General features: G+C 43.8%; 1 protein-coding gene across 5 annotated transcripts in view; it reads right to left on the bottom strand.

Moving 5' to 3' along the window:
• KIAA1217 (KIAA1217 ortholog) overlaps positions 1-26,939 on the bottom strand; it is a 506,736-nt gene extending 479,797 nt beyond the window's left edge. For 2 of the 5 annotated variants that reach the window (XM_077268370.1, XM_077268374.1), the window contains exon 1: positions 26,526-26,935. In XM_077268370.1, coding sequence (XP_077124485.1) covers positions 26,526-26,742 — 217 coding nt within the window. In that variant the 5' untranslated portion in view covers positions 26,743-26,935. Of the gene's footprint in view, positions 1-26,525 lie in introns of all 5 variants that reach the window. The other 3 variants (XM_077268372.1, XM_077268371.1, XM_077268369.1) reach the window with 3 other exon arrangements.
• Positions 26,940-27,556: the final 617 nt, after the last annotated feature.

Genomic DNA, 27,556 nt, shown 5'->3' with positions numbered 1-27,556 from the left:
ATAGAATTAAATGTTCCTTAATGTCACTCCCATACTCCAAAGGAGGTCTTGGAGCTCCTAAAGTCCAAGCCTACTATAAGGCCGCTCTTCTAGAACCTCTTAAAATTTGGTGGGAAGGTGGCTCGTCGCTTATGTGGTTTAGTATTGAGTATAACTTCGCTCCTAGACATTCTCTCAAAGTGCTGCTGGAGTTATGTTTGCTACGGGCTACCCCTCATGGTCCCTTTCTTAACACAATCTGCTCTGCCATCAAAATCTGGTCAGAATTATGCCCTACCCTTCTCTTTTTCCTAACCCACCATGTGTCCCTTCAAGCTTTGGAGTCTGCGGTTGATGGTTTGTCTCTCTCTTCCTGGGGGAGATGCAGGATTCTCTGGGTACACGACCTATTTAACTCGGTTGGTCTGATCCCATTCTCGGATCTGGCTGCTCGCTATTCTCTCCCTGGAAGATGTTTCTTCCAATTTTTCCAAATTCGTAGCCTCTTGAAACCTTGCTCCCAATTTGGGCTGCCCGCCCTCCACTCGGAAGAAGAGACCCCATTCCAAAGATATTTTTAGGCCAAATACGCTGATTGATCATGGCATTTCAATTATTTATAAAGCCTCCTATCACATGATGTGGCATGCAAACTCCCCTTCATGTCCTCATGGGAGGCTGCCCTTTCCTTTGATGCTCCCCTAACTGACTGGGACTTTGCTATGACACATCCATCCAAATTTTCTTCCTGTATTGGGCATTTGGAACAAATTAAAAAAATCCACCTCCAATGGTACTTCACTCCTGCCAAATTAGCCAAACTCCACCTCTCTTCCTCCTCCCTGTGTTGGAAAGGCTGCAATCTCATTGGCTCACTAGCCCATGTATGGTGGGAATGCCCGTGCCTCGGATCATGCTGGTGTCATGTTGAATCCATACTAATAGAGATTACTCAACTCCCTCTTACCTTAACGGGTCCACTCGCCGTCCTAGGTATATCACTTTTGAACTTCCCCCGTCCCCTCCTACCCATAATTTCTAATATACTTGTTGCTGCGAGGCTCTGCATTGCAAAATATTGGAAAACCCCTACAGTTCCCTCTAAAGACGAATTAATTGCAAGGGTTAATCTGCATCTTAGCTAAGAGCTGATCACAGCAGACAGTCTCTCTAAGAAGAACAAAATCCTCAATTGGTGGGACCCTTGGATCTCATCCTCTTTGGTTTCAATCCCGGCCTCACTTCTCCCTATCCCTACCAGTTAAATTGAAAGGTATTATGTTGATCCCTCTTTGCATTGTTATATTCTATTGCTCTTTTGGGAATATTATGTATGCTGGTCCTTTGTATCACTACAATGGTGTTTTTTGTCCCCTGTCTTCCTTTTTCCTGTTCTTATGATGTCATTATTGTTAAAAAAAATTTTTTTACTTAATAAAAAATTCAATGGTTAAAAAAAAAAAAAAATCTAACACTATAACAGAAGTCATACAGAACCCATTGTAGTTAATAGGGCCCTTCCATTTCCATCTATCATCGATTCCGTTTCTCTATTCCTACAACAGAATAGAGAATTACAAACTGTGAACAAAGCCTTACTAGTGCTCACCAATAGTGTGCTGCAATGTTCACTACAATTGTAATTCTATTCAGTAAATTATCACCACTTTCAAACATCTGTGAACCTGCCAGTCCTAAGCCAAATTCAGATGTGCATTAAACACGGTCAGAGCATGGACCAAGATGTCTGCTCAGGAGAACCTTGCCCATTCTGTGCATCACAGTCCATACTCTTATTTTATGCGCATCTGAATTCGTCCTTAGAGTGGGAATTGAAATAAACTCCTCCTGAAAGGCCAATGCTTTAGAGGGTTATTCACAAAAAAATTAAATTTAACATCTACTATGCATAGGATAGGAGATAACTTTATGATCACTGGGGTCCAAATCCTATGAACGTCTGCAATTTTGAGATCAGGTCTGTGGAACCTCGACACCAGTAGCCCCGTCCTGAACGAAACGGAGGTGCACATGGACAACCTCCACTCCATTCAATGTCTATGCCAGCCACGGGCTGTTTGTGGCTTTTCTTTCAGTCTAGATTTAGATTCCCGGGGATCGCAGTGCTCGAGCTGGCAGCCATGTCTTGCTGGCCGCTGGGACTTTAAACCCTTCTTGCACTGTGAGCATGTGCATGCAGCATTCACTAATGAATGCTGTGGGGCATGCATTGAAGCCTATGACATACAAGCTCCAGCCCTAATGTGTCCTGTGATGTATGAGCTCAAGCCCCAACGTCTCCTGTAATGTATGTGCTCTGGCCCCAATATCTCCTGTCGTGTACATGCTCCAGTCTAAATGTTTCTTGTGACGTATGTGCTCCAACCCCAATGTCTCCTGTGATGTACAGGCTCCAGTCCCAATGTCTCCTGTGATGTATGTGCTCCAGTGCCAATGTCTCCTGTGATGTACGTGCTCCAGTCCCAATGTCTTCTATGATGTACGTGCTCCAGCTTCAATGTCTCCTGTAACGTATGTGCTTCAGCCCAAATGTCTCCTGTGATGTACATGTGCAGCCCCAGCTTCTCCTATGTGATGTATATGCTGCAGTCCTAGCATCTCCGTTACATTCTCCGATGTATATATAGCAGTCTTGCTGTCCCTTATGAGTTGAATTTACTTCACCCACAGCATCTCCTATATGATGTATATACAGCAGTTTCTGTGTCTCCTATGCTTCAGCCTCAGTGTCTTCTTTGTGATGCATATAATCCTGCCCCTCCTATGTATTGTGCACACAGCAGTCTCGGTGTCCCCTATATGATATATATACACAGCAGTCTCGGTGTCCCCTATGTGATGTATATACTGCAGTATTTGTGTCTCCTATGCGATGTATATACTGCAGTCTCTGTGTCTCCTATATGATGAATATACCACAGACCTCCCACTACTTGAGTTCTATAAATGCAACATGAGCAGTGATGGATTTCCCACTGTGAGGAGACCTGCAGTGCAATATACAGCTGTGTTCCGTATAATTTACAGATATATATTACACTACAGCAGCGAGTTCTTTACAAATCGTATCTTCACAAAAAATCACCTGCACTCCAGACCAACACAAACCTGGAAAAGCAGTTGTGAGTAGCCACATCATCCATGCCATCTAACATTATATGTTGCACCAAAGAAAAACAGCCTCAGTCATCACAATGGGGGTGAGTTAATTATTTGACCAAATGTAGCAGAGCAATTTTCAAGTTAATAATTTTGTGCAACCCCCGAATGATGGTATAAATATCCAAATGGCCCTTGGCACAAAAATGGTTTCCCACTCCTAGACTATGGGAATTCTGATTACAGCACTCGAGGTGGCCGAGCAAGCACTTCTCTGCTATTTTCAGGATGAGGCCTTAAAGTCTTGGTCTCTGGGGTTCCAGAGCCGCAATCCTGGGATCGATGAGAGTCTCAGCATTACTATTTATAACTGATGTGTGTATGGATCAATGAAACCCTATGGGTCACTGTGCTGCCAAGAAGAAAAACGGACAACACTAGTATGTGTCTCACGGATGTGTGACTTCTGCAGCCCAAGGTAGATAGCCATGATTTTCAATTTTCTATAAGAATATTGCTTCCACAGGGTCCTTGAAAAATAAACAGGAGAGAGAAGAAGCTATTTGTGAATCAGCCTGTGTAAATAAATTGTTGAGTTTTATTCGGCATAGGTTCTGGTCTGATGCAGTTTAATCATTGCCTATAGAGATTTCTCCCACATGGCCAACCTTACGCGAGCAATGCCAACCCTACCGCCCTGCTTCATATGGACGTCACCACTCGGCAGAACTTGGGCTATTAAAATAAAATGTAATGGAGCAAATATTTTCCAACAGTCTTTCAATTTCACAGTTTCTCCACCAACTATTATTTTATCGAGACGTTAGAGGCTCCTCCGCTAAACCTCATAATAGGGGAAGGAACATCTATTATACTCTTTATGACTTTCGTCAACATCCAGCTCCCTTTTATTTGCTCCTCTCGGGATCCCGGGCTATCGTGTTTAGTATTCAGCAGATAAACAGCTCTAGATATCATCTTGTATAACAGAGGGGAATATATTAGCCTCTATAAATCAGCGCCCGGGCACTCGAAGATATTCTTGGTAAAATACACTTCCAAGCACCAATAAAATGGATTCGATCAATACTTTCAGTTTCACGCTTTAGAAAATCTTCACATAAAATGCAGCCGACTTCGGATTAATTATCTCCAGAATGCGGTAAATTTAAAGTTTCAGCTGACTTCTTTATAACCTGTATTACATTTTTTTTATCGCGGTTTCTGTTAGTTTTTAAAGATTTTAAATCCACGTTAATATAATTGTTGTTGGTGCTTCTGGTAAGGAGATATTAGGAGCTTTACTGAAGGAAAATGGGCAGCAATATTGTCAATAAATCAATGTAAAATTAACCCTAAGCAAGAAGACCTCTTTGGGTCTTAAAAGGAGTGTTTCTCCCCCAAAATGCATATTAAATGATCTGTACATTGATATAGGGGACTTAGCTCCTATAAAAATCATACTAGCACTATATGTATTAATGAAGTAGATCCTCCCAGCCCAAGGTCCTGGTGGGCACATGGACCACAGGAATTGGTGCAGCAGATAGGTGGGACCCGCGGGTTACAGACAGCCGGGGGCAGGAGACTGCTGGCAGGTAGGTGGGATGCAAGAAAAGGCAGGCAAGCGGAAGACGTCCAAGTATCCGCAGGCAGGCAGGATGATGGAGACCGCAGGTAGACGGGCGACAACCAGGAAACTACAGGCAAGCAGGTGGTAGGATGGAAACCGTTGGTAGGTGAGAGAGGCCAAGGAGAACACAGGCAAGCAGGTGGGATGCCGAAAATCACTGGCAGGTTGGAGACATTAGTACACCACAGGCAAGTAGGTGGGATGCTGGAAACTGCTGGCAGGCAGGCGATGTCCAGGAGACCAAAAACAGTAGTTGAGCAGGTCAAGGTGTGTAGAGCAAGCCAGAGTCTAGCAAAATCAAAGTCTTAATACGAAGACACAGGTGTGTGTGTTGGTGAGCCTTCTATAGGCCCCAGAGGATAATCACATAGGAGCACGCTGGGCCATCTGCAAAGCCTGACTTGGAGCACAGCAGTGTCTAGCGGACCGGGGTGAGTGAAGCAAGGCACAGATCCAGACAGGCACATAACGGGGCTTCAGTACAACCTTGAGTCACCAAGTTCTGCTTTTAATTTTCCATCGTATCTTCACATGTACCACGGCCCCTTCCCTTCAGCTGCCTTTAATCAGATTAATCCCATCTCATTTGGACCACATTACAGAAACAGCCAGCGTAACGAAAATCTGCACGAGGCATGACATTCCTGCCGATACATAAACTGCGGACAAGTCCTGTTAATAAAGCTGTGTGGATTATTGTAACCAGAGGATATAATCCCTGCACGCTGATGTTCAGCCCTGATAACATTACAGCCGGGCCTCGTACACTTATCACTATAGTTTTATGACTCTATATATTCTGAGTTATACGGAACCATAATATGGCGCCCAATGACACATTGGTTTGGTTCACACATTGCATATTTGGTGCGGATTTTACATCCAGGTTTGTAAACTGATATTTATAGCATTTCTGAATAAAAACAACCTGGGTATATTTTTGCCAACAATTCATACTAAAAAATACAACATAATGATGCCTGGCCAACAGTTTAATCTGAGGATTTAGGTTCCTCATTGAAATGCATGGGTAAAATCTGCACCAAAAAAAGTGTTTCCGCAAATTAAAATTTACATTTTATAAATTTTTCAAAAAGCGACAATTGTTAATTTTAGTGCAGATTGTGCAAAAGTCCCCTGCCCCTCTCCAATAAAATTAAATATATGCCGCATGTGAATGATATTAATCTAAAACTCATGCATTTTTCTGGTACTTTAAAATATTGTGGATTTTACGTAAGTAAAATCTGCACCCAATACGTAAACATGTGAGCCTAGTCCAAGCATGGATGATCTAATATATAAAGCTGAGTGTATGTATTTGTGTATGTATGTATTGACCACGCCCACTCCACATAGCCCCGCCTACTCCACAACCAATCACTAAGCATCTTTCATTTCACCAGAGCTGTTTAAAAGATGAAAGCTGAGCTGTGATTGGTTGCTACGAGCAACAGTTTTCCTTGTAGACAGTTGTGGTAACTGAGGCCTATTATTCTTATCATTTCTATGGTGTTATCGTCCTTCTGTAGATCTGGAAATAACACAATTTATAACCGTGCCGACACAGAGAGACCACCCTCTGCCACAGACTGTAGGGGGAGCCCGGAATCAGGAACTTCTCTTTGTCTGGCATGAGGCATCCTCATTAACTTAATTAAAACACAGATTAAAAAAAGAAACACAAAACGGATTTCTCCACCCAGGTATCATTTTAATCGGTGTAACAGTGCCAGCCTGACAATGTTGGCTCTGACGCGATGATGTGGGATATTAGGGGTAGTAGTCCAGTGGCTCTAATAGGATGATGTGGGATATTAGGAGTAGTAGTCCGATGGCTTTGACGGGATGATGTGGGATATTAGTGATAGTAGTCCGGTGGCTCTGGCTGATGGGATGACTTGGGATATTAGTGGTAGTAGTCCATTAGCTCTGGCTGATGGGATGTTGTGGGATATTAGGGGTAGTTGTCCGGTGGCTCTGACAGGATCATGTGGGATATTAGGGGTAGTAGTTCGATGGCTTTGGCTGGATGATGTGGGATATTAGGGGTAGTAGTCCGGTGGCTCTGACAGAATGATGTGGGATATTAGGGATAGTAGTCCAGTGGCTCTGGCTGATGGGATAATGTGGGATATTAGTGGTAGTAGTCAGGTGGCTCTGGCTGATGGGATGATGTTGCATATTAGGGTATTAGGGGTAGTAGTTTGATGGCTCTGGCTGATGGGATGATGTGGGAAATTAGGGGTACTTGTCCGGTGGCTCTGACGGGATGATGTGGGATATTAGGAGTAGTAGTCTGGTGGCTCTGATGGGATGATGTGGGATATTAGGGGTAGTAGTCCGGTGGCTCTGATGGGATGATGTGGGATATTAGTGGTAGTAGTCCAGTGGCTCTGGCTGATGGGATAATGTGGGAAATTCTCCACAGTGTCAGTGCACGGTGCAGTCCAATGTTTTCCACGCACTCACTGACTTGCATGGCCAAGTGAGGTCCGAACATTGGATCAAACTCGGTCATGCCGTGACTTTTTTGACTTTTAGGACATGTGCGCAGCCCCGTAGACTAACGTTGGTCTGAGTATGATCCGATGTTTTGTTGGATTGCAGTAGGACAGATAACATGGTGATGTGAGCGGACCTGATGTGTTTGGCCAGCCTTACGATCGCATAATTCATCGTTTAAACAATTATTTTCTTGTGTGTGCAGTGCCCCAGGGTCCTGGTCGTTGCAATAATGTCATTTTCCTCTAGGGGAAGTGATGTTATGTTTGGAGGCAATAAAGGAGATCTCTTTACCAGGTACCACAAATATACAACACATTTCATACTCCAGTCCACCAGGGGGAGCTATGCTCCTATTTATTGGGGCACTCTTCACAATTTGGTGCCCCAATAAATTTGGTAGACTAACGTTGGTCTGAGTATGATCCGATGTTTTGTTGGATTGCAGTAGGACAGATAACATGGTGATGTGAGCGGACCTGATGTGTTTGGCCAGCCTTACGATCGCATAATTCATCGTTTAAACAATTATTTTCTTGTGTGTGCAGTGCCCCAGGGTCCTGGTCGTTGCAATAATGTCATTTTCCTCTAGGGGAAGTGATGTTATGTTTGGAGGCAATAAAGGAGATCTCTTTACCAGGTACCACAAATATACAACACATTTCATACTCCAGTCCACCAGGGGGAGCTATGCTCCTATTTATTGGGGCACTCTTCACAATTTGGTAAAACTGGTGGCCTGGAGAGGAAGTTAGGCAGTTGCTAGCTGAGCTCCGCTCAGATAGTTGGTCCCTGACAGGAGTGGGATCCTGTCAGAAGCCTAGACAGAAGGTCACAGAGCTGCGCCTGCCCCACGTGTGGCAGTTCCTAAGAAAGGACACGAAAGAGAACTGTATTGTAGAGAGTGAGAAAGAAGTCATAGCAAAAGGAGTGGAAACCAGAAGGAGTTCTGCCCTGCACAGGCTGCCTCCTTCTGAGGCGCAGGATCCTGGTAGCCAGAACACCGAGGGAGCAACAGTCCTTTATGCCTTGCTCCAGAGACCGGCAGGACAGCTAATTGCAAGTTACTGATCCGCCCTATACCCAGGAGGCACGGTGGCACCCACGAGAGGCCGGGGCATGATAGAGTCCCTGTAAAAATCCTCACACCACCGGTCATACGGGTTTGTCCTATCCATCTGGGGGAGAGAGAGAGAGATAACATCGATAACATCTACAACATCTGTGAGGACCTTATGAGAGGCTTAGCAGTAAGGTACTACAGCACCAAGGCGCTAGAGGAAGGCTACTGATTTCCAACTGGATAAGGGGACTCTGGATTTGCCTCCAAACTGGCTGGACTGTGCCTGCCCTGTGGTCTGGTGCTCTGGACTGTGGATGCTGAAGCCTTCAGTAAAAAGGTAAAGAGACTGCAACCTTGTGTCCTCATTCTTCACTGCGCCTCACACCATCCACCATCTACACACTGGGAAGCCCTGGGGACACACTTCACCTGTGGGTAGGTATACCATCTAGCTGCCATAACATCACCCCAGCGGACCCCTTAGCAGCATCGGTCACCCTGACCGAATTCCAAAGGTGGCGTCACGAACATTTCCCCTTTAAAGACCTTTCCCTTTTATCAACAGACATCCCACGGGTGACGGACCGGGTCAGCCACCGTGACATCCCCCCTGAGAACGGAAGGACCCGGTACTGAGTACCCCACTGTCCATGGGGCGATCCATCTTTTGGCATCACGAACAGGATCTACTTAAGCCTGAAAACTGGGTCATGTGTGCCTAAGAACTGTGCCAGAACTGTGATTTACTAAAGGACTGTGTATTGCAAAAGACTGCCAAAATTCCCACCAAAACTGCCGCCATTACAGCGCCACGAGGAGCGCAGGAGAAGAAGAAGGGCATGCCGTCGTGGGCATGAACGAACTGAGAAGCGCGAAAAATAATGGCCGCCCAGTCCAAATATTTCTGTATCTTGAGGACGTGTCCGTCAGCAGCCGAGATCCGCCTCCTGATCCTCAATGGTGGGCGGAGACAAAAAAAAAGAAACCGCCCCTGGAGGAGAGAGCGGGAAAGGGATGAGGACCCAGTAAGAAGGAACATGGAGGACAAGATGGCAAGAGGCTAGGACTCGGAGCGTGGGGTGGAAGCCGAGGACTCCCCCAGCAACCAGGATGGAAGCCACAGCGAGCTGTCAGCAGTGGTCCTGGAGTTCCTGAAAGCGGAGGTGGAAGAGCTCAGCGACCAACTCCTGTGGGTGCAGCTGAGCACTGTGGCCGGGTGGAAGAAGACCTTCATCGGGAGCCACCAGACATCCATCGACAGCCTAGTCTGGTCCGGAGCAAGAAAGAAGTTCCAGTGCTCCGAAGCCAGAAAGCAAGGTCCTGCCGGAAAGCGAGATGCTGCAAACAGAGATAACGACGCCGCAGCAGAAGGCCCTGCAACCAGTGTTCCAGACCCTAGCGGAGATGGAGCAGACCGGCACCGGAGGGACCGCATCTGAAGCAGGTATGAAGAACGGCTCCTGTCACTGCTGCTGACTCTGTTCCAGTGACTGATCTTACCGTGGCCCCTGACTGTGCCACACTGCAGGGCAACGAGTCACTGGTCGGTCTGCTCCCAGCATAAGAGAAAGTAAAAGAAAGAATGTGACTGTAAATAGTTAACTGTTTGCTGCAAGTTCCTACTGCTTCCTACTGGTTTTACAACAGGAGGCTTTTACAAAGACTGCCTCCAACAGAGACTGTTGCTAATCTTGTTGTGAGAATTGTTTTGTTTTTCAGGACATGAAGAAAAACCTGTTGGTGTGGCAGAATTCCAGGTCAGGATACAGGTCTTGTAGCCCGCCCAAGCCCAATGTTGGGGGTTCGTAACGGGTCCCTCGCTTCACGTCACTTTTGTTGCTAAATTGACTTGATTGTTTATGTGATTGATACTTTGCACTACCTCAGAAAAGACTTAAGTTCGCCCTTAAAGGGAATGTTCAATTGCACTTTGCCAGATTAAAGTTGAGATTAGAATTGTGTTTTACATAGCCGATAGTATGTAGCTGATGTTATAGAGTTAAAGTTAGATAGTCTGATATGATGTACTTTGAATAAACTGAAGGAAAATGCAGTGAGACCGTGGCGGTTGATAGACTGTCCTGCACCTGAATAGAGAGAATAACTGTTTTGCACTTAGAGAAGAGTAGTAATAAAGAAAAATGTTGATTTGCACTTTGAGGTTCTACATTAGTATACCCTTAGGGGGTACTTGCACTTTCAAGTTTTAAGAGCTAGTATACCTGTACGGGTAATTGTGTTTCATAGCTAATTAATAACTGGTTCCTACTTGTATTAAAGTCGCGCGCACCATGTAAATATGTTTTTGTTTGCAACAGTCAAGTGTCCTCACCTCCCATAAAGGGAAGCACAGTTATATTAACTTGTCTTATAGCATTGTAAAAATTGCATGTCCTTTTTGCTAAAGCATTGTTGTTTTCCTTTCCCAGTCCGGGAGTACTGGATTTAACTGGGGGGGTGCAGCGCCCCAGGGTCCTGGTCATTGCAATAATGTAATTTTCCTCTAGGGGGAGTGATGTTACGTTTGGAGGCAATAAAGGAGATCTCGTTACCAGGTACCACAAACATACAACACATTGTATGTTTGTGCATGAACGCTTATTCTGCTTATGTGTTTCTACCTATCTTGTCTCTTTGGTTCATGCCACTTCTATGGTTTAGATCAAAGTATCTTTGCCATCACAGAAGACCATCCAGCAGACATGAACGCTTCCCGGAGTCACACTCATATTGACTTCTCAAGTCTGGTCTCAGATAGTCCTGAAATCCAGCTTTACTAATGAAGCTCTTAATCCATCAACTCTGATAAGGTAATGTGTCATCACCTTTGTTATGTGGCGTAGAGCAAGTCATGCTGAAAAAATGCTTTAAAAACCTCTCCAGAGCCACAGAGCCAGGAATGTTAACCTCTGAGGCCTCTGGGTAAACTTAAAAAGCAGTCGTTTCAGGTTACAAAATCCCATCCTGGCAGGTTTTGAGAACTTGCATGAGTAATGTTAGCAAGGCTTGAGGGAGAGCACGACACATTTGGCAGGGGAAAGACTGGCAGTTGTTCTTGACTTCTGAGCAAATAACTTTATTTCACCTATAAATTGAGGCTTTCACACAAAAGGATCCATTTACAAAGGTGTGATAAAGGCATGAGGCATCTTATTCATTGTGAGTCTCCCTGGAATCATCCTGTGTCTGCTCTTGAAACAATGGACGTCTTGTTTGATGCCTTACTGTCTAATCGGAACAAGGAGAATGTTCACAAGTCTTTGCTCCCACTCGCAGCTATGGCAGCGTTATAAAAAATATGTAAAGGTGTACTTTGGTTTTACATAAATTATTTTAATTGTATTTTGAAAACTTCTAGAACTTTCTAATATACCTTGAGGGGAAATAATGAAAAGTGTCCTTTTAAATAACAGGTTTTATGAAACGTCTGCTGCAGTAAGTTGTGCCAAATTGCCGTTGTAAGAATTTGGTGCACCTTTAGACTTTCCTTGTGCCAGAATCACAAATCTACTCTCAAAAAAACTAAATTAGTGTTGCAGAAGTCCAAAAATCCAAATCCAAGATTTTTGTTTTTCTTTTCTGTGCTGCTCTCACTTTTTTGCTATTGTTAAATTAGTGTTGCACTATAATTTTTTATGCTATTTTCTACTATCTCTCCTGACTCACCATGCACAGGACAGCTCAGTCTGGTCACAAGCTTCTATGTTCTCTATGCAAGAGCCACTGCCAGACTTCTCTGTGTCCTTCAGACTCCTCTGCTGGCAGCAGCTTATCTCCAAGGTGTCAGAGTGGGAGATATGAGCGACACTCACCGATACTAATTCCTGGAAAGACAGGATCTGGAGAGAGCCGCAGACTCCCAGGAATGCAGAGCCAGCAAGACTGGCTCCAGGCCTGAGAGGACCTGAATCACCTGACTGCAAGTGGGCGTGGCCTAAGCTCCAGGGAACTAGAAGGTGAAGGAAAACTCCTAGAAAGACAACTAAGAAGCAAAGCTACCAAGGGGTAAAGATAGAGACAAAAACAGATCAGGCCGGGGTCAGAGCACAGGATAGCGTAACAGTACCAAGGGACTAGACAGAAAGGATAGTAGGGGCCAAGCCGAGGTCAATAACGAACGGACAGAGAAAGTACAAATAGGGAATCCAATAAGCAATATCCAGAGAACAGACCGAGTCAGAAAGCCAAGAGATCAAACAAACTAGCACACAGCACACTCAGGGGTCAACACACTTAGCCAAGGGCGGAAGTATAACTGACAAAGGAATCTCCCAGAAGGAGACTTATATAAAGTCCACCCAGGACCAATGTGAGGCTACAGGAGTTAACCCTAAAAGAACCAAACCAGACAAACCGTGACACAAGGATCGGCCATTGATATTGAACAGGCCAGATCCTTCCCTCTCCTACTTTATCCATACCTCCCAACTTTTGAAGAAGGCAAAGAGGGACAAAGGTTGCGGCGCGTGCAGTGGCAAATGTTAGGCCACACCCCCTGGTCACGCCCATTTCACAACTAGTCACACCCATATCCACGCCCCAACCACACCCGTTTATCACTGCTGATCACACTGTTTCATAAACAATAATTATAAACAGAAAAAAATATGGCCACACAGTGCTCCATACTGTGTAATGGCCCCACATGATGCTATGTACAGTATAATGGTCACACATGATGCTGCGTACAGTATAATGGCCACACATGATGCTCCATACTGTATAATGGCCACACATGATGTCCAATACTGTGTATAGGCCACACATGGTGCTTTATACTGTATAATGGCCACACACAGTGCTCCATACTGTATAATGGCCCCACATGAAGCTGCATACCGTATAATTGTCACACATGATGCTCCATACTGTATAATGGCCACACAGTGCTCCATACTGTATAATGGCCCCACATGATGCTTCATACTGTATAATGGCCACATATGATGCTCAATACTGTATAATGGCCACACATGATGCTCCATACTGTATAATGGCCACACATGATGTTCCATATTGTATAATGGCCACACAGTTCTCCATACTGTATAAAGGCCCCACATGATGCTGCATACAGTATAATGGTCACACATGATGCTCTGTACAGTATAATGGCCCTACATGATGCTGCATTCAGTATAATGGCACTACATGATGCTGCATACAGTATAATGGCCCTACATGATGCTGCGTACAACATAATGGCCCTACATGATGCTGTGTACTGTATAATGGCCTCATATGATACTCTGTACTGTATAATGGCACCACATGATGCTGCGTAATGTATAATGGCCACACATGATGCTGCATACTGTATAATGGCCTCACATGATGCTCCGTACTGTATAATGGCCTCACATGATGCTCCATACTGTATAATGGCCCCACATGATGCTGCATACAGTATAATGGCCCCACATGATGTTGGCAACCATTAATATTAAAATAATAATTTGAATTAATTTGCTAATATTAATATTGAACAGAATTAAATTCAGACTACTGGTTCTGCCCTCTGCAACAGTCACATTCTCTCATGTGGCCGCTCACGACAATTAATTGCCCACCCCTGCTTTAGACTGTTGGCAATCACTTCGATATCGGCAGATTCAGTGACGTTTAGTTTATTGTGTATGAATCCCTTAAGCATTATGAGCCAGTTTTCAATTTTAAGCCATGATGATTTCTCCCTTTTCTTTCAATTCGGCACCATCTTCAATATCTAGGTTCTCTGTAATTGAACTAGACAATGTTTTATACATCTAATGCAGTTCTAATGTCCCCCATACACACAGGGATTAAAGAATGTTGCTGATTGAATGAACTGTGCCCCTGCACTAATTCTTATACTTACCAACTGCCATCTTCAACTGTTCTCATCGATGCTCCCATTGGCTTCCAGCAGTTTATTCCCAGCCACATCGCTCCAGTGTTTGCGGAGAGAGCTGGAGGTCACTTTTCAATGCAAGTATATGAGAGGCGCGTTCTGGCTCTTATAGACTTGCTGTGGAGACACGGGGAGGGCTCTATTCCGCTAGCCAAAACCACATGGACCGGGGCTTTTCCCACCTATTGCCCGCTCTCATTTTACCGTGGGTGTAATACTTCTTAAAGAACACAGGGTGAGAGTAAAACAGTGCGGAAATATTTTACTGAACCACAAAACGGGCAAATAACACATAGAACAGTCCAAGCAAAATACCCCACATGTAAAGCCTCATGGAATAAATGGCGCTATAATAATAAAGAATAATAATAATCAATACAGACATCCATAGAAAAGCTGTCTCAGGAGCCCCACGCTTGCAGCCTAGTAATGGAGTCAGATTACCCCCATATACATTATATGTAGGTTGGCCATATCAGCTGATCTGGATTTTCTTGCCAACCATCTAACTTGTATAGTGGCCTCCTGACTCTCCTATAATAATGTAAGTGGAGAGTAGGATCCATCTTGTTAAATAACAATACCTGATCTGTTAGTCTCTGTGTAAGCTATCTGGCAGCAGTTTTCTCCCAATTTCCCATTGGAAATGCATGAATAATCCTTCTTTGTTCTTTTTGTCACCTAAAAAATTGAACATATATGGAATAACTGTAAAGCACCTCATGCACATTAAATAAAATTGATGTTCGAGATAAAGATCGGGGGCGTTTTGAATTTAGATTGCCCAATTCTTTTTTTTTTTACTGTAGGCAGATAAGTGGAAAACGTTACCAGAAAGATTATTTTTTTTCACCCAAAAAGATGAACCTGTATGGAACAACTGTAAAGCTCCCCATACATATTAAATACAAGTTGATTGAACCCCATTAAATATGAATGGAATCCTTCTAATTCTCACCTGAAAGTTGACGTTTGAGATAAAGATGGGGGCGTTTAGAATTTGATCCCCCCCCCAATACATTTTTTCTGTAGGCAGATAAGTGGCTGCCAGGCGTATTAAGCTGAAGCTTACTCCACTCTCCCCATAGGAAACATTAATTTTAACAACACTGAGTGAAAAAAAAGCACAATGGTCATGAGGTTTCTACAAATCCCATCCACGTTGCTGGAGTTGTAATACGCTGCGTTTTTGAAGCAGCAAAAATATGAAGCTTCAGAAACTCACCAAAAACTCAAAGTGATTTTTTTTGTATGTGGATTTTTCAGCCTGAAAAATCTTTGTTAAAAACTTGGATTTAAACCTTCCCTTTTAGTCTATTTTTGCATTTTCAATGGGTGGGTGGACATTTATTGACAAGCCGGGGTCCTGTGACTTCCACACTTGGTGCACGCTGTAAAATGAGCCAGCGTGTTCCCCATGCTATTTATAAAGAAATGATGCAAGCGTAAAACAGCGGACATAATGCCGTCTCCCATGAGTCCCCCGACATGTCATTCCAGAGGCAGAAATCATGACTTCTGACATTGCATCAGCAGACACGGTGTTAATAGGAAACCGGGGCAAGTCAGGACACCAGTACAATCCTGCACTGTTTTGCGTTGTCGGAAAGTTAAAAAAAAAAGAGGCCAAACAAGGTCTTTTCTTGACAGTCCCTCAATAACCAGAATACGGTGTAATTGATTCCAGGGCGGTAGATAACGGTCCATGAGATGGCGGTGAGTCCCGGACTTCAGCGGAGCTGGATACTACATGTCTAACGCTTCCGAAAAGCAGCAGCAACATATGATGATCCCACCGCCGGCAGCTGCGGCGAAGCCTTCAGCCTCCGAGCACACGACCTTTTCATTTCAACATTTACATTGACTACAATGAAACATGGCCTGCAGCCATTTCTCCCTTTACTGCCACATTTCTAACAATTTCATAAATTTCTTCCAGGAAATGTACGAGAGTCTTTACCTGTTTCCATCCTAATAGGCCCCTGGCTATGATTTATTCATACTTCCGTTACAAGCTTTTTTGGTAAATCCCGCATTAACCTTGGCCGTGGCAACGGATTCAGTTTTCATGAGACTTTTCTCTATAGAAAGAATTTGTTTCATGAGTGTGTTAGAAATATCACTGGCCACACTGCTAACATTTATGGGGGACATCTGATTAGAAAAGTCAGGGGGGAGGGGAATAAAATGGAGAGGGGTGTCACATGTGCCTGGCTTTCCCTTTTGACGTTTATGGGAGTTAAAGAAAGAGCAAAAAAAAAAGCTTGGGGCTGTGCAAACAGGTTGTAAAAAAAGAGAAAATTAATTTTTGTTTATTTATGAAAATTAAGGAAAATCTTAATATTAATGATATAAAATTAAAGTGTTTTTGCAAATATTGTAAATTAGGAATTTCATAGCTTTAAGGTTCAAGGTAGAATTTACCATCGAGATCAACCTATAGCCTAACACATTGATCGAGAGGAAGGCAAAAACCTCATGGGGCAGACACTAATAGCTCCATATTAGGGGAAAATTCCTTCCCGACTCCACACATGGCATTCAGACTAGTTCTCTGGATCAACGGCTCATCACAGAATCTAGTGCTCATAACTTGTAATATTATATTTATCAAGAAAGGCATCCGGACCATTCTTGAATTTTATTAGTGAATTCATCGTTACAAAATCATGTGGCAGAGAGTTCCATAACCTCACTGCTCTTACAGTAAAGAATCCATAGTCTCACTGCTCTTACAGTAAAGAATCCATAGTCTCACTGCTCTTACAGTACAGAATCCATAGTCTCACTGCTCTTACAGTAAAGAATCCATAGAATCACTGCTCTTACAGTAAAGAATCCATAGCCTCACTGCTCTTACAGTAAAGAATCCATAGTCTCACTGCTCTTACAGTAAAGAATCCATAGCCTCACTGCTCTTACAGTAAAGAATCCATAGTCTCACTGCTCTTACAGTAAAGAATCCATAGTCTCACTGCTCTTACAGTAAATAATCCATAGTCTCACTGCTCTTACAGTAAAGAATCCATAGTCTCACTGCTCTTACAGTAAATAATCCATAGTCTCACTGCTCTTACAGTAAAGAATCCATAGTCTCACTACTCTTACAGTAAAGAATCCATAGCCTCACTGCTCTTACAGTAAAGAATCCATGGTCTCACTGCTCTTACAGTAAAAAATCCATAGTCTCACTGCTTGTACAGTAAAGAGTCCATAGTCTCACTGCTCTTACTGTAAAGAATCCATAGTCTCATTGCTCTTACAGTAAAGAATCCATAATCTTACTGCTCTTACAGTAAAGAATCCATAGCCTCACTGCTCCTACAGTAAAGAATCCAAAGTCTCACTGCTCTTACAGTAAAGGATCCATAGTCTCACTGCTCTTACAGTAAAGAATCCATAGTCTCACTGCTCTTACAGTAAAGAATCCATAATCTTACTGCTCTTACAGGAAAGAATCCATAGTCTCACTGCTCTTACAGTAAAGAATCCATAATCTTACTGCTCTTACAGTAAAGAATCCATAGTCTCACTGCACTTACAGTAAAGAATCCATAATCTTACTGCTCTTACAGTAAAGAATCCATAGTCTTACTGCTCTTACAGTAAAGAATCCATAGACTCACTGCTCTTACAGTAAAGAATCTGTCTGTGAATATGATTAAACCTTTTTTTCTCTAGACGTAGAGGATGCCTCCTTGTCCTCATCACAGGCCTAGGTATAAAAGGTTCATTAGAAAGATCTCTGTATTGTCCCCTCATGTATTTGTACAGAGGTGTGGTCCTCTCTTCTCCAGAGCTTAGAGCAATCATATAGAGCACATTCACAGGTCCGTGATTTTTTGTGGACTGAGTGATAAGTGGAAAATTGAGGAGCCATGGTTGATTTTGATCCAAGGGTCGGCAATGTATAATTAGCAATTGGATAAAACTTAACCTTTAATTGGTCTCTAGTAAAATTAATACATACGGACAATAAAATAAACACCCTAGTGCTAGTGCAACCAAACCAAACAGAAAAAGGAAAAAAACCTTAAAAACAGTAAAAATTGACAGTGACTAGGGGTCACAATGTATCAGTAGCCCTAATGCCTGGCCAGGGATTAATTATCATGAACAATACCCATATGGTATGTATTGCTCCCAAATATGGTAATACAGTGTCCAGGGGCGTAACTACCGCGGTCGCAGCGGTCGCCATTGCGACCGGGCCCCGCAGGTCAGGGGCCCCGGGCCGGCAGGTCTGAGCAGGGCCAGGCTGGCCATCGGGCACTTCTGGCAAATGCCAGAAGAGCCGATGCCAGTAGTGGGCCGCTGCACTGTTCCTCCCCCGGAACCCCCCCAGTGCCGCCGCCGCCGCCGCATTTAACTATACCGGCGTCTATGACACCGGTATAGTTCAATGCAATGATGGAGGAGAGCGTCACCTGACGCTTCCTCTCCCATCATTCCCCGCTCTGCCTCTGACAGTACACTGCGGGTGCGCGATGACGTCATATCATCGCGCACCTGCAGTGTCCTGGGCAGACTGCAGCCGCCAGGAGCAGCGCGGGCAAAAGGAAAGGTGAGGAGAGTTTTTTTTTTTTTTTCTTTTTAACCGGACTGTGGGGCCATTATCGGGGGGGGGGGATGAGATGAGATGTGGGCTGTGCTCTATATACCCCCTGTGCGGGCTGTGCTGTATATACCCCTGTGTGGGCTGTGCTGGATATACCCCTGTGCGGGCTCTGCTGTATATACCCCTGTGAGGGCTGTGCTCTATATACCCCTGTGCGGGCTGTGCTGTATATACCCCTGTGCGGGCTCTGCTGTATATACCACTGTGCGGGCTCTGCTGTATATAACACTGTGCGGGCTGTGCTCTATATACCACTGTGCGGGCTCTGCTGTATATAACACTGTGCGGGCTGTGCTGTATATACCACTGTGCGGTCTCTGCTGGATATACCACTGTGCGGTCTCTGCTGGATATACCACTGTGCGGTCTCTGCTGGATATACCACTGTGAGGGCTGTGCTGGATATACCACTGTGCGGTCTGTGCTGGATATACCACTGTGCGGGCTGTGCTGGATATACCACTGTGCGGGCTGTGCTGGATATACCACTGTGAGGGCTGTGCTGGATATACCACTGTGCGGTCTGTGCTGGATATACCACTGTGCGGTCTGTGCTGGATATACCACTGTGCGGTCTGTGCTGGATATACCACTGTGCGGGCTGTGCTGGATATACCACTGTGCGGGCTGTGCTGGATATACCACTGTGCGGGCTGTGCTGGCACCCAACACCATGTTGCAGTGCAGGAGATTCCTGCAACAGTCCGAGGCGTATCTAGGGGAAGCGGGGCGGGGGAAGGTGGGGGGGTAGGGGGGGGTAGGGGGGGGGGCCCCATTTGGAAGTTCGCACCGGGGCCCATAACTTTGTAGTTACGCCACTGACAGTGTCCCTTAGTATTGTGAAGATATAGTCTAGATATTATTCATGTATTGATACTAGTTACATGAATTGATCAAATGGCATAATTAGTATCACCTGCTCCCATATGAAACCATATTGCCTAACATGAAAATATGCATAGAAAACAACCACAATGCTTGTCAGCTCAGGGTATATATAACAATCACTATTTTAGGAGCATAGAATACCCTCCAGGCATATAAAGTACCGATAGCACTGTCAATAGTGAATAGCAGCAAAAGACAAGAGGCTTATATAGGCAAATCATGACCTGAAAAAATGTCACTATACTTGAATAAATATTAGGATCATGCTGCCTCATGAGCATATGCCACGAGCGTCCCTTCAAATCCAAATAGTGAGGTCAATGTATTCCTGCACAAGACCCTATTACCAACAGGCCCTATATGTGCAGATATATATAAAATGCAACATATCCATATCCATATATCGGATAGATCTCACCCAAAAGATGAAGAGAGATTCGTTGTCTCCCAAGGGTGAGCCAGCCTCTGTCCTATGTAGCGTCTCCCGACGCGTTTCGTCCATACAGACTCATCAGGGGAGTTTGAGAACCTGAGAAATGCCGCTTTACAGGTCTCCCTGCTTCTGTGGTTTAAGAGCTTTGAGCTCGGAGGCGCGCCGGAGAGACTCCGCCCCCGGCGTGTGACGCATCCCCATGTGCTTTGCTGGGTATTTCCGGTATGCCGAAGATAGTGCACGGATTGTGCCGCGCTGGGTGTCATGGAGATGGGATAATCACGCCCCCCCTCTCATGCCATACGTCATCCGTCTCGGTAACTATCTCGGCTCCATACCTGAATGTGGTGGAAATAGCGCCATAATGGCAGCTATTACAGATTGCACCTGCGCCATCATAAACATGTCCAGAAATACTGGCACGGCACAGTAAAGGAGGGACATTTAATTTTAATCTTGTCCTCTCCGCCCATTGATATAGTACAGTGTTCCTCTCACCACTACAACGACACCATTCGGTAGCCAAAGTGGCCAGATGTATATATAAAGACATAAATGATAACCTATATCTCATATTATTTGTTTAAGGGAAGGTCTACTGAGAAAGGAGGAGAGAGATATTCATGAAGAGGCAAACCAATAATGGCATAAAGATATATATGCCCGGGTTCTAAAAAATAAACCAAAAAAATATTGAATAAATACAGGACACCACTGGCACTCCGATTGCGTTAACAGAGATGAAGGAAGGCGCCCTATTGTGCCCTTGCAAAACATCCGCTATACTGCTGTACCCTACCTAACGCGGAGGTTGACACCCTAAAAGACCCTGCGCAAATGGCGCCCCCACTCAACGTGGACTGTCCCTATCTAACTGTCCCTGATGTCCCTATATAGGTACAGATAGGGAGGAAAAAACAAGTCAATACTTGATATGGGATCAATGCAGGATGTTTAAATGTTTTACATGATATTTTTAGTGGGATGATGCATAATCGTGTCCAAGGAGTATTAGAATTCACTTGACTCCTACCTAACGCGGGGGTTGGCACCCTAGAACCTTACGCCATGGCGCCCCCACTCAACGGAGGCTGTCCCTGCCTACTTAAACCAGGTGCCCAAATTCCGACAAATATATGTGGGGAAGAGAGATATCCCGGATATAAGGTGAATAGGTCCATTAGGGTGAAATTATAGAAAACAGCTAAAGGGTTGTAGCTCATTTAGCCCTAATGGTTGAACCGTTTTCAAATTAAAAATCCACCTGCTTTCCTTTTGGAGGATTTGTTTATCCCAGTCCCCTCCCCTCACTGGTGGCAGAATTTTATCTATCCCCACAAAGGTGATTTTTTTGGGGTCACCCTGATGTATGGTGCTCATGTGGGTTGCAACTGGGGTGTCCCTCTTGTTTGCAATATCTCCAAGATGTTCCCTCACTCTCCTACGGAATTCCCTCTTAAGAAACAAACAAACAAGAGGGACACCCCAGTTGCAACCCACATGAACACCATACATCAGGGTGACCCCAAAAAAATCACCTTTGTGGGGATAGATAAAATTCTGCCACCAGTGAGGGGAGGGGACTGGGATAAACAAATCCTCCAAAAGGAAAGCAGGTGGATTTTTAATTTGAAAACGGTTCAACCATTAGGGCTAAATGAGCTACAACCCTTTAGCTGTTTTCTATAATTTCACCCTAATGGACCTATTCACCTTATATCCGGGATATCTCTCTTCCCCACATATATTTGTCGGAATTTGGGCACCTGGTTTAAGTAGGCAGGGACAGCCTCCGTTGAGTGGGGGCGCCATGGCGTAAGGTTCTAGGGTGCCAACCCCCGCGTTAGGTAGGAGTCAAGTGAATTCTAATACTCCTTGGACACGATTATGCATCATCCCACTAAAAATATCATGTAAAACATTTAAACATCCTGCATTGATCCCATATCAAGTATTGACTTGTTTTTTCCTCCCTATCTGTACCTATATAGGGACATCAGGGACAGTTAGATAGGGACAGTCCACGTTGAGTGGGGGCGCCATTTGCGCAGGGTCTTTTAGGGTGTCAACCTCCGCGTTAGGTAGGGTACAGCAGTATAGCGGATGTTTTGCAAGGGCACAATAGGGCGCCTTCCTTCATCTCTGTTAACGCAATCGGAGTGCCAGTGGTGTCCTGTATTTATTCAATATTTTTTTGGTTTATTTTTTAGAACCCGGGCATATATATCTTTATGCCATTATTGGTTTGCCTCTTCATGAATATCTCTCTCCTCCTTTCTCAGTAGACCTTCCCTTAAACAAATAATATGAGATATAGGTTATCATTTATGTCTTTATATATACATCTGGCCACTTTGGCTACCGAATGGTGTCGTTGTAGTGGTGAGAGGAACACTGTACTATATCAATGGGCGGAGAGGACAAGATTAAAATTAAATGTCCCTCCTTTACTGTGCCGTGCCAGTATTTCTGGACATGTTTATGATGGCGCAGGCGCAATCTGTAATAGCTGCCATTATGGCGCTATTTCCACCACATTCAGGTATGGAGCCGAGATAGTTACCGAGACGGATGACGTATGGCATGAGAGGGGGGGCGTGATTATCCCATCTCCATGACACCCAGCGCGGCACAATCCGTGCACTATCTTCGGCATACCGGAAATACCCAGCAAAGCACATGGGGATGCGTCACACGCCGGGGGCGGAGTCTCTCCGGCGCGCCTCCGAGCTCAAAGCTCTTAAACCACAGAAGCAGGGAGACCTGTAAAGCGGCATTTCTCAGGTTCTCAAACTCCCCTGATGAGTCTGTATGGACGAAACGCGTCGGGAGACGCTACATAGGACAGAGGCTGGCTCACCCTTGGGAGACAACGAATCTCTCTTCATCTTTTGGGTGAGATCTATCCGATATATGGATATGGATATGTTGCATTTTATATATATCTGCACATATAGGGCCTGTTGGTAATAGGGTCTTGTGCAGGAATACATTGACCTCACTATTTGGATTTGAAGGGACGCTCGTGGCATATGCTCATGAGGCAGCATGATCCTAATATTTATTCAAGTATAGTGACATTTTTTCAGGTCATGATTTGCCTATATAAGCCTCTTGTCTTTTGCTGCTATTCACTATTGACAGTGCTATCGGTACTTTATATGCCTGGAGGGTATTCTATGCTCCTAAAATAGTGATTGTTATATATACCCTGAGCTGACAAGCATTGTGGTTGTTTTCTATGCATATTTTCATGTTAGGCAATATGGTTTCATATGGGAGCAGGTGATACTAATTATGCCATTTGATCAATTCATGTAACTAGTATCAATACATGAATAATATCTAGACTATATCTTCACAATACTAAGGGACACTGTATTACCATATTTGGGAGCAATACATACCATATGGGTATTGTTCATGATAATTAATCCCTGGCCAGGCATTAGGGCTACTGATACATTGTGACCCCTAGTCACTGTCAATTTTTACTGTTTTTAAGGTTTTTTTCCTTTTTCTGTTTGGTTTGGTTGCACTAGCACTAGGGTGCTTATTTTATTGTCCATATGTATTAATTTTACTAGAGACCAATTAAAGGTTAAGTTTTATCCAATTGCTAATTATATATTATATTCCTATTGGATTAGTACCCAGCTTTATATATAAGGGTCGGCAATGCAAGTCAGTAGGTCTGTGAAAAATCGGACAGCACTTGGATGACATCGGACTGACAGAATAGAGAAGGGGGAACTTTTCTTTTTTTTTAATTGCTCCACATGAAGACCAATGGACCACACTCTGATCAAAGTCTGGTCAGAATAATCAGCCCACTTTTCTCGCACGTGGAAAAATCGGATGTGTGAATACGCCCAAGGTGTATGCGTTACATCTTACTCGGATTCCTGTTTTTTCTCGTGCGTGTGCTGGATCAGTTTTTGGTAACTTTTTTTGGATCGTGCGTGTGCTGGATCAGTTTTTGGTAACTTTTTTTGGATCGTGCCTGTGCTGGATCAGTTTTTGGTAACTTTTTTTGGATCGTGCGTGTGCTGGATCAGTTTTTGGTAACTTTTTTTGAATCGTGCGTGTGCTGGATCAGTTTTTGGTAACTTTTTTTGGATCGTGCGTGTGCTGGATCAGTTTTTGGTAACTTTTTTTGGCTCGTGCGTGTGCTGGATCAGTTTTTGGTAACTTTTTTTGGATCGTGCGTGTGCTGGATCAGTTTTTGGTAACTTTTTTTGGATCGTGCGTGTGCTGGATCAGTTTTTGGTAACTTTTTTTGGATCGTGCGTGTGCTGGATCAGTTTTTGGTAACTTTTTTTGGATCGTGCGTGTGCTGGATCAGTTTTTGGTAACTTTTTTTGGATCGTGCGTGTGCTGGATCAGTTTTTGGTAACTTTTTTTGGATCGTGCGTGTGCTGGATCAGTTTTTGGTAACTTTTTTTGGATGACACATGGAATCCACGTGCTGTCTGTGTTTTTTACAGACCCATAGCCTTGCATTGGAGAGTTTGCTCCATGACTCAGATGAAAAACAAACATATCTACCTTTGTTAAATAGAAATGTGAACGGCCCCATAAATTGTAGGATTCTATCCATGAAAAACACTAATAGATCACATGTGCGAAAAATGGACGTCTGAATGAGGCCAAAGGGAGAATCATACAGCTTAGTAGATATACTGAGAGACAGACGATCAATAATTATATTACTATTTTTTTTTTACTAATGTGATTTTTTTCATCCCATAATTCAATAAAATCTGTGATGGATCTAGGGGAATATTAATCCTGAGCTTTCTGAAAATGTGGTGAACATGGAGACCCAGCAGTATTCATTGTAGGTTTACACTGGAAAATATTTCAGAAAATAAAGTAATTGTGCCACGCACTGCGCTTAGACTCCCACGATAAAAAATATAAACAGCAGTTTGTTTATTTTTTGCAGAATATTCGTGTATCAGAAAAAAAACAGCAGAAAAGTTATATTAATAAATACCTGCCTGACAGAGGCCAAATAACAACTTTTTTTGGTATCTTTTGAGTACTCGCTTTATTATTTTCTGTGTCATCAGAATATTATCAGATTTTTGTGCATTTTTTTTAAATTATCAAGCTTATTTTTCCATATTTTAAAAAGTAGAAATCTTGCAAATCTCACATCGGCCTCTGTGGCTTTTTAGACTCTACCTTACTATTGTTTTAGGAAATAACACATGTACATTAGCCACAATGACTCCAGCCCTATCTGTTGTATTGAAGCATCTAATGAGCGTGTGCAAAGGTCATTGTTAGGGGAGGAGGTGAGCGGTGACATCACCTATTATTATTGAATGATCCTGTGTTATCAGCTGTATATCGAAGGTGTTACCGGTCATTGTAATCCTGCCTCTGGTGATATGGAGCCTGCAGAAAACTTTTCCTGAAAGGAGAGGTAGTATGAATCTAAAAATGCCCTAGTGACCAGTGTGAAAATTTCAAGATGACTAATTTCGGTTTAAAAAAAAAATGCCAAAAATTGGTTAAAAATACATAGAACAGATATTCCTGATTTGATCGATAGGCAATTTTCTGACGACTCATTAAAGAGAGGTAAGAGGTTTCTGGGAAGAGGCATCACAAGACAATACACAATCAGACAGTTTCTATATGATACGCTGCAGTTTGCCAATTATGTGGCAATCAATAACAAGACAACCTTCTATATGAGTAGTGAAAACCGATGGCTTACGTTGTGGTGCACAAGGCAAGTGATAAGCTTTAGGCGGCACAGAGGTAGCAGGCCCCGATGCAAACGTGGCCTTAAGGCTGCATATAAGAAGACATGACGTATTGGAACCTCAAGTTATGATTTAAAGGGGTTTTATGATTTTGGAATACTATTGTCCTCCAGTTGCAGTTAGCGTTACTCATCCTCCCCTGGTCCAACGGTGAGTCTATACCGGTGCTCTGAGTGTCTGTTATTTTCTGCAGTGCTGACGTTCTGTCGACAGTGCTGCAGCCGATCAGTGAGTAGCTGTCATCCATACAGACAATAACTGACACCAGGAGAAGCATCAGACACTCAGCGCTGGACCCGGGGAGGGTGAATAAACTCAATTTTATTTTTTAAAACCACCTGCAACCAGGAGAGAGGGGTTTTCCGAAACCAAAAATCCCCTTTCCGGGAACTTCCACATTACGTCTCTTTCCATTCCCCAGTTGCCATTTATTGTTCCGAGCATTAACCCATTGCAAACTGCTTTTGAAAAAGTTTAAGCATCTTTTAGCGCTTGATAAGGAAACAAGAACGAAATCCAGAATCCCTAAGAATCCATAAATGTCTCCGCCGACAACGTAAGGATATGCCATAAAGATGCCGCTGCAGCATACGCTGATCTCTAGACGGTATCTTACCTTTAGGAGTGTTGGTCCCAGGCTGCTTGTTGGGTATCTGCGCCGTTCTCGCCTGCTGCTGCTTCCTTACCAGGCTTCCTTCACTGCCGGCTCTCAGAATCTTTTCTCCTAAGCTGATTTTTTTTGATCTGCTGTTAAAATCTTCAATCCTACTCACGGGCAGCTTAGACGTTACGTTAGCTGACAAGGGCCTGGCCAAACGCGACGGCTTGGACATTCTCGATGGGATATAGTAAATTTCCACCAAATGAAAAATAAAAAAAGGAAAAGAAAAATTTGATCCTTCTCCTTTTCAGTTTGGCATATTTTGCAGTTAAAGGAGCAGCGAGGGAATAGTGGGATGCACCTTGTGCTGCTAGGACAGAACTGCTGAGAGCTGCACGTTTAACCAGTCGGAGGGTAGAGGCAGCCGGCGATTATCAGACCTGTGGAATGTGATTGTGCCCCAAATCCAAGGCTTGTGACTTCTCTGCAGTGCTGCACGGATGCTGCCGGGAAGCGAGTGACTGGGCGAGAATCTGCTGCATGCTCAGACTAGAACTGACCATCGTTATAAAGTAACAGGAATTTACCAATGCCCAACCCACTCAGGTAACACTACAGATGTGCACTATACCCGAAAAAGAGACAGAATTGGTGTAAACTCTACCGATCGGCCTTATTGAGTGCAAAAGTACATATATATTTCGATACCGTACGTTTAATGGATGGGGACGCGGAATTAAATATTTGAATGTGTTTTTAATTAAAGGAGCTGAAGTTTTAAAGAGAAAGTATCTCCACTTCCAAAACGAAAAAGTATATGTTGTATATCTAGACTCTAGACTGTACCTTCTAGAGCAAGATTTAATGCAATATATTATTACTATTTAAAGGCTGGAAGTAATGGGTTTATTTCTGCGCTGCCAGAAGATCTACGATGGAAAGGAGTTAGATATCCATGTGTAGGAAGATGGACAGGGCCGGTGATGCTTCTATCGTGCCATTTCCGGAACTATCGGGGCTGTCACCATTGTTGTTGGGGGAAAGCT

This window comes from Ranitomeya variabilis, chromosome 6 (assembly GCF_051348905.1).
Source record: "Ranitomeya variabilis isolate aRanVar5 chromosome 6, aRanVar5.hap1, whole genome shotgun sequence".
In the NCBI taxonomy this organism is placed as follows: Eukaryota; Metazoa; Chordata; class Amphibia; order Anura; family Dendrobatidae; genus Ranitomeya; species Ranitomeya variabilis.
Note: the sequence above shows the minus strand (reverse complement) of the source record. Positions and strands in the feature narration are given on the sequence as shown.